At 44.1% G+C, this 12,480-nt stretch overlaps 1 protein-coding gene across 1 annotated transcript in view; it reads right to left on the bottom strand.

The window, feature by feature from the left end:
* Window positions 1–12,480, bottom strand: part of LOC115106914 (synapsin-3-like) — a 132,196-nt gene that overhangs the window by 63,324 nt on the left and 56,392 nt on the right. Inside the window, exons 8-9 of the mRNA XM_065008400.1 lie at window positions 1,186–1,342; window positions 595–684 (exon numbers count right to left, since the gene is read on the bottom strand). Coding sequence (XP_064864472.1) covers window positions 595–684; window positions 1,186–1,342 — 247 coding nt within the window. The remainder of the gene's footprint in view (window positions 1–594; window positions 685–1,185; window positions 1,343–12,480) is intronic.

The raw sequence follows: 12,480 nt of genomic DNA, 5'->3' as shown, positions 1-12,480 counted from the left end.
TCTGCAAAATCAGGAGCTACATTACATAATGGAATTACACACAATTGTTCCAACTTGCACATTCAACTTTGCACCAGTTAGATTACACCAGTAAATAGGTAAGCGCATTAAAAAATGGCTTTATAAATACCATAGAAATGGTTGATGAAATGGTAGCAAGCTCCAACAAGGCTGTCACTAAGAGGCTAATCAATCCCACCTGTTTGTCATTGGCCTAGAAAATATGTTCATAGAAACATGTCCAGCTGCTTACACTTGATAGTTTGGAGCAACCTTAAACCTACTTACCTGGCAATGTCTCTTTAAGATCCATGGGCTTCAGTGTTGTGATGCCCATAGTGTTGCACTGAGACATAACAATTATTTTGTTATGACTACTTTGAGGACAACATTCTTCAAGTGGTCTGTGTTTTCCCCTTTACTTTCTCACTGTTTCCCGCTTTTGCCCTTGTGACACTTGTCTACCCCAAAAATCAAGATGATCTGAAAACCTACAGAGTTCATTCATTCCGAGTGCTACGTCTATATGAAGATGGTAACGCAGTAAAGCAGAACACGCATTATAAACAAACAGCGTGTCAGGAAGGCGCTCACCATCTGGGTGTGGTTGGGGTAGAAGGTCTGTTCGTTCAGTGGGAACTTCTCTGGGCCCAGGGAGTGGTAGAGCTCAATCATGTGGGAAAACTGCAAGCAGAAACAAAACACGAGACACCATTCTACCGTAGTTACTGTATATAGAAGGCGGGATAGAAAGTGTCTTATACTACATCTGTAGTTATCTGGAGACAAAAAACTGACACCTTGAAAGCTGAACGCAGCCCTATCCATTAAAAATGTTTTTAGTGAGAAACTTTGACCTTTAAAACAGGTAAGTTCCCGGAATGTTTTGTCTACTACCGCCAACATGTTTTGTCTGGGTTCTAAAGACTGTAGCCATGGTACAAATGTAACTTGGCCCGGCTCCAGCTCCAGCACACCTTGCCTGGCCGCCTCTCTGCTGTTAAAACAGGGTGAATAATAACGGGTCTTACTGGAGGCCCCTGGTCTGGCTGTTTCAGAAACAGGTGTTATGGCTACTTTTCATCGCCCAAATAAATCAGTCTGAGGCGGCCGCTAAGGGCCTCTTTATGTGGGGTAAGATGGGGGGTGGAAAGGCGGTGAGGAGGCAGGTTATGGATCACGCACCACCCAGGGTTTGCTGCAAAAGTTGTAGATGGAGAGCAGGGAGTTGATGCTGGCGACTCCCCCGTACTGAAGGCCAATCACCAGGCTCCTGAAGTCTTCGCCCGGAGTCATGCTGTAGGCATGCTGGCGAATCAGGACAAAGTCTGGCTTGAAGGATCTGGAGAAAGACAAAACAAAGTGGGACATGAGATAACGGAAACCCAACAACATGCCGATGTCAAGGTAAAGTAAAAGTAAGGGCACATTCTACCACCCTGACTTTCACATTATCTGCTTCGACCAAAACATTGATAGAAACGGGAAGAAAACATCTGTACCACTGGGCACACGCTTGTTGAATTAACGTTTCCACATCATTTCAATAAAAAAAACGTTGAACCTACGTGGAATAGATGTTAAATTGACGTCAGTGTCCAGTAGCGTGTGCCTCACGGACTGCTGATGACACTACACTACACTGTGAAGACAGACAAACTGTTGCCAGTTGGGCATTTTAGAGACCTGGATATTTGTTACAAATGTATCTTTAGCATATATATTAAATCACAAAGATTGGTGCATGCACACTGTATTTCATTACTGACTTTGTCACTCAAGTTCCAGACCTCAAGCAGTCGAACTATAACGACAGTAGCCATCTTAGAGCCTTTCCAAAGTCCAACACAGCAGCTGTAACTGCTCAGAGCCCAGACCGATAGTATCTGTCACCGCATTAACACGTTAAGATTACAGGCAGCTCACTATTTACAAGGAGGAAAAAAGCTCCATTATTCAAAGGCCATAGGAGGAGGGCGAACAAAGGAACGCTGGTCAGAGTCAGAGAAGCTAATCTTTTTGGACCATCTATCCAATTAACGCAGCCTAATCCCTCTCATTACAAACTGTTCTGGGAACAGGGCCAAGTAACCCATCAGGGACCCGGGAGGATTGTATCACATCTTGCTATGATTAAGATAAAGAGGGAGAAAATTCCACTCTTTAACTGAAGGCAGGTATGCAGGGATATGTCCCCCCCCCCCAAAGATTAATTCAGCTTAGATTCAGGTAGGTTGGCTATCTTGGATGGATCTGTGCTGGCTGGGCTGAGGGATGTAAATTAAGTTCTCTTTCAAATGGCTGGTAACTGTTCTGAATGCTCTGATTGTAATTTACAGTTTGGCGAATGGTAACATTTTGATGCTTTCGTCTGAATTCATTGCTTCAGCCTGACAAGTCCATGAGCTGTTGAAAGTTATTTCCAATGGACTTTAGCTGTTCTCAATGAATCAACGTCTAGAAACCTCTGGCAAAGGTACTAGGTGTTGATTGAGTTGATATTGGTATATTTACATTTATAAGTGCGTACATTTTTATACTTTTCCCCCATGGAAATCGAACCCGCAACCCTGGCATTGCAAGCACCATGCTCTACCAACTGAGCCACACGCGCTGTAACCATATTGTCTCCAATACTATCATTCACCCTCTTTCGCACGCACGCACGCACGCACGCACGCACGCACGCACGCACGCACGCACGCACGCACGCACGCACGCACACACACACACACACACACACACACACACACACACACACACACACACACCCCTGGGCTGGAGAGCAGCCATCTGGTGCAGCTTGTGGACTGAGACAGTTGCCAGACTCACACTCTCTCGCGCAAACACACACACACACACACACACACACACACACACACACACACACACACACACACACACACACACACACACACACACACACACACACACACACACACACACACACACACACACACACACACACACACACACACACACACAATCACGCACACACTTGGAGCCATGGAAGTGTTGCATTATGTAAGACAGCCGACCTGAGGCACAACTCAGGACTCAGTGAGAGCTGTCGTGGTCACGGCGACACGAAGGCTACAGCTGCTCTCTTTAAAAGTGTTGTTGTGCTCACTGCTCAGCCAAGGTGGCACTGGACCAAGGGCTCACTGCATACTGCTCAGCCACAGTAGTGGCACTGGACCAAGGGCCGATCTATTTCTACATCAGTTCATTGAGGGACAGACTGACACAAACCTCGCTCATACCACGTCGAAGTGCCCACATCACATGCACTGGCACCTGACGCACCAGGTTTATTGTTTTGGTATAACTTTACTTTGAAGGGCACAAGAGTGTACAAGAACTATAAAGCGTCAATAACGGCTTACGTGAGCAGCCACAGGCGTATGCTGCATGCACCTATCTGTACAACCTATTTACTGCTCATCATGAACATAGAAGTGCAAGTTGTGATGATGTGACTGTTTTTAGCCAGGCAACGGCTCATAGCAGCATTGCCCTATAGAGCTGCAGCATTAACACGCTTATTCCAGCCATTAACTTTGTTATCGGTTTCCCAAATCGGAGTCCTTCTGCCCGAGTAATGCTCCCTGTGGGTTGTGGATCACGCCAAAGCTGTGTATTAAATGTATTTTGTGCTTTACAATCCCAATCGCTCAGGCCCAATGGTGATCGCTTCACTGCCAATATGCTAATGCACCCTTTAAATTGTTCATCAGTGTTGCAATAAAAAGGATGCTTAATGGGGCCGGAGATGATGATGCCGAGATGTGAGGTAGGGATGTCCTGTATTTATGTGGAATTGAAGGTTCTGCTTTGTAATAGCCAAATGGAATAGGGTTCCTTAGGGAGAGAGGGTGAGCAGAGTGGGAGATATAAACACAACAGATAGAGCGCACGCACGCACGCACGCACGCACGCACGCACGCACGCACGCACACACACACACACACACACACACACACACACACACACATACTTGTATTTATTAGGGATCCCCATTAGCACTCTTCCTGGGGTCCAAACATATTAAAACACTTACATTACATATAAAACTAAATATAAAACAGTACATCATTTAACATTATTACACCACTACTGTACATATCTACAATACAAAATGTGTAATACCAACAACAAAATCACAATGTATGCGTATGCATGTGTCTGTACCTTTGTGTGTGTCTCTTCACATATACCTTCCATAAGTTATATTTTTACCTGTTTTTTAAGATCTGATTCTACTGTTTTCATCAGTTACCTGATGTGGAATAGAATTCCATGTAGTCATGGCTCTACTGTATGTAGTACTGTGCACCTCCCATAGTCTGTTCTGGACTTGGGTACTGTGAAGAGACCTCTGGTAGCATGTCTTGTGGGGTATGCATGGGTGTCTGAGCTGTGTGCAAGTATTTTAAACAGACACCTCGGTACATTCAGCTTGTCAACACCTCATACAAAAACAAGTAGTGATGAAGTAAATCCACTTTGAGCCATGAGAGATTGACATGCATGTCATTAATGTTAGTTCTCCGTGTACTTTTAAGAGCCAGCCGTGATGCCCTGTTCTGAGCCAACTGCAAAGTCCCTCTTTGTTGCACCTGACCACACTACTGAACAGTAGTCTAGGGCCTGTAGGACTTGCCTTGTTGATAGTGTTGTTAAGAAGGCAGAGCAGCGCACACGAGTCCATGCCATAGTCACTACTACTGGGCGTCTTGCTGGTGCATGTTCAGAGTTTGTTAGAGTTCAGTTGGCTTTGATGGTAACCGTGGCAACTGCCTTAAATTGCAGCAAACTGTGGGACAGGATTTATTGGAACGTTTGCATTAATGAACTTGGCTTTACCCCTTACTTCCGTAATTGGGTTTTCAGTGTAGATGCCGTTACTGTGTTTGGTGCTGTGTTGAATCAGGGAGCAGATTGACCCCATGTGTGAAGTCAGTACTACTGGGGCAGGGAGGTAGGATATTATCATCGTGATAAACATTCTCATTTGTGGCTATGGCTGTTTTCAGACCTTGAAGCATGTCAGGGGGGGGGGGGGGGGGGACAACCAGTCAAACACGACAATCGCCTGCCATTCTATTCTCTAAGTAAATTTATCTTCCACATCTTTGACCTTTTCATTGACTCCTCTGGGAGATCTATTCTGAATTGCAATGCATGTACATTCATCCTTGTAATGCCCTCTTGCCAGCCTCAAAGGTCTGCTGGTAGAGTAATCTCCATCCAATCTGTCTGACTCAGGTTGATAAGGGTAATACGGTTCAAGCTCACAAAGTGTTCCACAAAGGTTACACGTGTTGACTGGAGCGCATTGCTCAGAACAAGAGGACATTGTGTCATTGTGCACCCGTTTGGTCTACAGAGAACGTGCCTAAGGGACAGCTATCACCAGACACCAAGCCCAGACCAGCATTGATGAATGATGGGAAAGGGAGAGTGAGTGAAAGAGAAACCAAGAGAGAGAGAGGGGGTATGAGAGAATGAGAGAGAGAGAGAGCGTACCTACAGAAAGTGAACACCCCAAGCCTAGCTTTGAAGAATGGATGGAGAATGATGGGAAAGGGAGAGTGAGGTGAAGTGAGAGAGAGTCTTGCAATTGCCTCCACAAGTAAGGCAGACATTCCTCATTATTCAAAGGAAAGTAAAACGTTCAGGTTTCAAACAATTATACTGCCTCAAACTCACATTGTAAAGTGTTTGGTGTTGCGCTCATAGCCTGCCTACCGTTGACTTTAGCCTATGCACTCGAATGGCGGATGGGAGTTGAGATTGAGAAATAAAAATAGCTATTTTTAATCGTAGCCATCAAAAAAACATGTTAACACGCGATTGCATTTAGAATTGTAATTTGTGGATGGACGGAGAAGGATGGGAAAGGGGAGAGAGAGAGCGAGAGAGAGAAGGAGTAATAAAAACAAAAGAAAAAAGAGAGAGAGATGATAATACATTTCATTATGTTCAAATTAAAGAGATGCTCCATTACTTTTGTATAACTTTTAGACAGTTGTTCTGAAAGTAGCAATCACAAACCAAAAGTGGTCCCCGAAAATGGTGTACTGTGTCACATACGTATTTACCGATACGTGCACCACATATTTTCTCTCTCTCTCTCTCTCTCTCTGCTGTGTCCACTGAGCCGTTGCGCCCACCCTACAACTACATTGGATAACGCTGGGCAGGTCTCTTGTTAGCTGTCACTCAAATGTGAGGGGCTGAAGCTCATTGGCTAGAACTCGTGGGGGAAAAATGTAGAGAAAATAGTGCAGCACAGCTTCAAGAAAACAGTCGCTTTCAAAGTTGGGATTTTGTGGCTAATTTAGGTAAGGCATTCATTCTGCTCATAGATTGCATGTATGAACTACACATTGACACAGCAGGAGGTTTAAAAAATACTTTCTTAGTCGCCAAAGTACCGGAGCATGTCTTTAATAACTACAATGAAAAATAACGAAGTGAAAGAGAGAGAATGAGAAAGAGAGAGAATGAGTCCAGTAAAATATGCATTTGGGAGAGGAACATGTTATGGACCACTTGGACTATTCTGAGCAGCTAGGGGAGCGGTCGTACTGTGGTTAGCAGTCACAGTCACGATCCCAGACCCAGCGCCACCAGGCAGGCCTGGCTGCATCTCAGGACCATGATGGGCGGTGGCGCAGTCATGCAGTCAAGCCTGCCAGTAAAGACCACTGCTCTGGCCACGGTCCAGTGAGGAATGCATGCAGAGCTCCTAAGGAGCACCAAGGGTCAGAGAAATGGTGAATACACCACCTACCATGGCTAGACAACATAAGACATGCACTGAGTGCACGAAAGATTAGAAACACCTGCTCTTTCAAATCAGTATACAGTCCATTCGGAGAGTATTCAGACCCCTTGACATTTAGTTAGGTTACAGACTTGTTTTAAAATGTATGAATTTTTTCCCCCTCATCATTCCTCATAATGTTTGATAATTTATAGAAAATACAAAACGGAAATATCACATTTACATAAGTATTCAGACCCTTTACTCAGTACTTTGTTGAAGCACCTTTGACGAGTCTTCTTGGGTATGAAGCTACAAGCTTGGCACACCTGTATTTGGGGAGTTTCTCCCACCCTTCTCTGCAGACCCTCTCAAGCTCTATCAGGTTGGATGGGGAGCGTTGCTGCACAGCTATTTTCTGTTGGGTTCAAGTCTGGGCTCTGGCTGGGCCACTCAATGACATTCAGAGACTTGTTCCGAAGGCACCCCTGCATTGTCTTGGCTGTGTGCTTAGGGTCGTTGTCCTGTTGGAAGGTGAACCTTTGCCCCAGTCTGTGGTCCTGAGCGCCCTGGAGCAGGTTCTCATCAAGGATCTCTGTACTTTGCTCCGTTCATCTTTGCCTCGATCCTGACTAGTCTCCCAGTCCCTGCTACTGAAAAACATCCCCACAGCATGATGCTGCCACCACCATGATTCACCGTAGGGATAGTGGCAGGATTCCTCCAAACGTGACGCTTGGCATTCAAGCCAAAGTGTTCCATCTTTGTTTCATCAGAACAGAGAATTGCGTTTCTCATGGTCAGTGTCTTTAGGTGTCTTTTGGCAAACTCCAAGCGGGATGTCATGTGCCCTTTAGTGAGGAGTGGCTTCCGTCTGGCCACTCTACCATAAAAACCTGATTGGTGGAGTGACGCAGAGATGGTTGTCCTTCTGGAAAGTTCTCCCATCTCCACAGAGGAACTCTGGAGCTCTGTCAGAGTGACCATCGGGTTCTTGGTCACCTCCTTGTCCAAGGCCCTTTTCCACGATTGCTCAGTTTGTCCGGCCGGCCAGCTCTAGGAAGAGTCTTGGTGGTTCCAAACTTCTTCCATTTAAGAATGACGGAGACCACTGTGTTCTTGGGGACCTTCAATGCTGCAAAATGTTTTGGTACCCTTCCCCAGATCTGTGCCTTGACCCAATCCTGTCTCGGAGCTCTACGGACAATTCCTTCGACCTCATGGCTTGGTTTCTAGCTCTGACATGCACTGTCAACTGTGGGACCTTATATAGACAGGTGTGTGCCTTTCCAAATCATGTCCAATCAATATAATTTGCCACAGGTGGACTCCAATCAAGTTGTAGAAATCACAAGGATGATCAATGGAAACAGTAAGCACCTGATCTCAATTTCGAGTCTCATAGCAAAGGGTCTGAATACGTTTTTTTCTCTATACAGTTGCAAAAAAAATGTAAAAACCTGTTTTTGCTTTTCATTATGGGGTATTGTGTGCAGATATATTCAATCCATTTCAGAATAAGGCTGCAACGTAACAAAATGTCAAGGGGTCTGAATACTTTCTGAAGGCACCGTGGATGAAGGGGAGGTTAAACAAGGATTTGTAAGCCTTCAGACAATTTAGACATAGATGCTGTATGTGCACCATTCAGAAGGTGAATGGGAAAGACAAGATTTAAATGCCTTTGAACAGGGTATGCAAAGCAGGTGCCAGGTGCAACGGTTTGACCGTGCCAAGAACTGCAAAGCTACTAGGTGTTCAACAACAGTTTCAAGTGTGACCAGGAATGGTCCACCACCTAAAAGACATCCAGCCAACTTGACACAACTGTGGGAAGCATTGGAGTCAAAATGGGCCAGCATCCTTGTGGAACGCTTCCGACAACGAATTGAGACTGTTCTGAGGGCAAAAGGGGGGGTGCAACTCAATATTAAGAAAGTGTTCCTAATGTTTTGTTCACTCAGTGTAGTGGGTAAGATACATAGTTAATTCAAGTGGAAAATGTGATATTCGATCTACATGACAGACGAATTACGATGTGTCTTGCAGCTAAATGGTGATTGCGCGGCGGTGGCGGATTCTGATACGAAGACGAGTCCCTCAAGTGCACTTACACTGTTAATATGAAAAGCATCAGATGTGAATTGCGGGCCAGGAGCGAGGCAGTGATATAGCACTAGTAAATTACCTATGGCAGAAATGGAAATTAGTGTGATGAGTTAGAGTGGTTTAGAGGGACCATTTGTATTCAGGAAAACATTATAGAAATTGGCATCAGGCCTCATTCTGAGCTGTATAGTATTTGTATTAAAGCCTGGTGGTGCTTGACGGCTCCCAGAGACCTCACTATGCTTTCAGGGGAAAACCATCCTCAGGTTTGTTAAGCTCATGCCTGACTTCAGCGTGTCTGTCTGTGAGACGGATTTATTTGCTCTGTTATAAGGTAAACCCGTCTGAGGTATTAGGTCTGATTGAAGTACAGTAGCAAGGGTCTTTAGCGGAAAAAAAGGTGATTCAATTGTGTGCGTGCGTGCGTGCGTGTGCGTGCGCATGACATGTCTGTGTCTCAATTCTGGGGGTCGATTTAGTGTAGATTTATGAGGGACACGCTCCTTTACATGTGTGTGAACCTGTGTGTGTACGGTGTGTATAGAGTGAGTGTGCGTTTAGGCCGACATGAAACCTCTGCGTGGTTGGGCTTAGTTCAGTAATCTCCACCTGAGACAGGCCCCGTCACACTACAGTATATGTGCCTTCGGGACTCAGACGCACAACCCTGTCTGGCTGTGTAGGGCTGGTTATGGTCGCTTATGGGATAGATTATTAGAAAAGAATAACAGACAAGTATCTGCTAATGCAATCTCCCTGCGCCATCTGTGAGACTGGCTGCAGATCTGGGGGGGGGGGGGGGGGGGGGGACAGGGAGGAATGCAGAGGGAGGACGGGGCCCTGCAGTCAGCCACGACAGGGTTTAGGGACTCCCTTCCACTACCTTTCTACTATAAAATAGTATGGCTCTGGATAAGCAAGGTGCTTTGGTATGCAGTTCAGGTCTTTGGTCGTTACACCTACAATGCTTACCTGTTTTTACATTTGTATGTACACTTTGTAAATCAACACCAAATCTACAGAGACGATTTGTTCTGGTCTCTGGAAGTGTTCAAGGACAGTGAAATCAACATGTCTTCAGGTATGGAGGAACTTATGTGTACAATTGAAAAGATTCATTCCCGAAAACGCTATATATCCATTTTCAGAAATGTTGGTAAATTTGCTTTTATTGTTTATAGAGAATGGTATCTAATAATGGCATAGGGTTGTTCAATGACAGACATGCATTTGTTTAAAATCACTTGATGGTTTCATTTCAGAGTTTTTTTGCAAAATGGAATCAATCCGCCTTACTCTCAGAAATAATAATAGTACTGCTAGGTTTTACACAGTCAAAGGTAACAAAAAATAATAATAATGTACAAATGATACATTTATATATAATGATATTATAATTTAATCCAGTAATATGAGATCTGTATGTAAAACATTTACTTTTCACATAATTAGTATGTATTAGTATAATTAGTACATAATAGTAATTTATCAGATGCTCCAGTAAGTGCATTCATTATGAGATAACAACATATCACAGTCAAATATACAGCATAAAAGCATTTCATTAAAACTAAACAATGGATATATAGCGTTTTACAAAAAAATTTAAGAAAATGAAAAGTACACATAAGCAATCATTTGAGGAAAAAACAAATGTGAAACATTTGTGGATATTGGAAATAAAAAAACATTCAGACCCGTTTTATGGGCATCACTTCTGTCTGAACAGGTAACAATTCATGTCCTACTACTTGTCATCGTTTCAAAATATGTAATTGATTATTATAATAGGTTATCTTTTAACATTAATGGGTATCAAGATAACTAAGGGTGAATGACCGACGCCACAACAGTCCACCTGATCTGGTCCCGTGGTAGCTCCCTAACAAAACCAGACTCTTATACACTAGTAATCACTTTGCAAAAACATGCCAAATTTGTCCTTTGCATGCCTGAATAAAAACACTTTGCCCTATAATCACAGTGGGGTACTTACGCAACCCTGAGGGACCCCAAGCCAGATAAGACAGGCATAGTGAGGTCTCTGGGAGCCGTCAAACAGTACGAGCTATCCTGACCTCTATAACTGTCATTCACTTGGCCTAATCCAGCACTTAGTGTGAGTGGGGGTGTTTTTCATTGTACGTTGTATGCACATAACAGGTAAACAAGTGGCCATATTGAATCACCCAACCCAATCCAGGCAGACAGGCAGTTACTTATTCACATCTCAGTATTGCTACTAGCATCACTGGCCAGGATGCTGTGTTTGCCATTACTGTAATCACCTCCCCGATTGGATTTCAGTTTATTCATCACAGGAGGAGCCGGACTGTGGAGAAGAAACCTTTGGCTGTGCTGATCTGAGTCTTTTTGCTGTGGCTAATCATGCTCCATTGCTATAATCGTGAAACACTTTGCCAGACCAGTGTTTCTGCTTTAAGTTAAGTTCAGCAGTTGGGCTGGAGGGGTTTGGCAGAAATAGCTAAATGAAACCAAAACGGGTGACGGCACGTTTTGGATGCGACTCTTGCACGAACGAGAACACACCATATATGCTCAAAAACCTGCCTGCCTCTACTCCAAGGCAGAAAATAACAAGGGCAGAACCACTTGAATTTTTCTAATACCCAGTAACAGCAGGTCCTCCTAACGTCATCATAGGAGGACCAAGTCATGTACAAAAGCTTGAATCGTCATGTTCTACATTGTTTTGTTGTATATTTGTGCTCCCATACAAGTGCATGTGCAGTCACGCAACGCAATTACATATGCATCGGCCGCATCAAAACCCACAGGGTAACAGTACACTTGTTACAGTTTAGTTGATATATGACAAACAAGTGAAACCGTGCACTTCTAAGAAGTTCCACTTGAATAAACAAGTCTGAAACCACAGAACTGTGAGAAAGTGTGCTGCCTTGATAGGCCAGTAGAGGGGAGGGGAAGTGGGGAAGTGTTTAGGGAGCGCACCCGCAGCCAGATGCCAAGGGTCAGAATGCTGAACGGAACATGGCCCTTATTTACGCAGCCCTGCACGTACGGAACAGCAGGAGCCCTATAAACTGACCAGGACACACACAAATACACACAGGCGCACACACAAATACACACACAGCAGTTTGAAAGCTGTGAGAACCAACTACTTACATGTACAGTACACACTTTATGTACACACACACACACACACACACACACACACACACACACACACACACACACACACACACACACACACACACACACACACACACACACACACACACACACACACACACACACAATTTATGTTATAAAACATAATGCCTTTACTCTGAGGTCCTCAGGAAACATGCTGTTTATCCGATATGATTATCTTTAGGAATGTGTCTCAAAGCATATAGGATTTGTAAGATTTGTTTTCATTTAGGCCAAGAATAAAATGTAACATTAAGTAGTCATTATTAGCCTAGCTTAGTCACTAATACAGAATTGTTTATAGACTACAGTAAATCCTGAGTATCTTCTGAGTATAGGCAGTGATAGGCTATACTATTGTATGGCATAGGGGAATGTGTGTCAAGCAAAGAGGACAACAACAGCCGTATCTTAGAGAAGTT

This window comes from Oncorhynchus nerka, linkage group LG23 (assembly GCF_034236695.1).
Source record: "Oncorhynchus nerka isolate Pitt River linkage group LG23, Oner_Uvic_2.0, whole genome shotgun sequence".
Taxonomy (NCBI): Eukaryota; Metazoa; Chordata; class Actinopteri; order Salmoniformes; family Salmonidae; genus Oncorhynchus; species Oncorhynchus nerka.
Note: the sequence above shows the minus strand (reverse complement) of the source record. Positions and strands in the feature narration are given on the sequence as shown.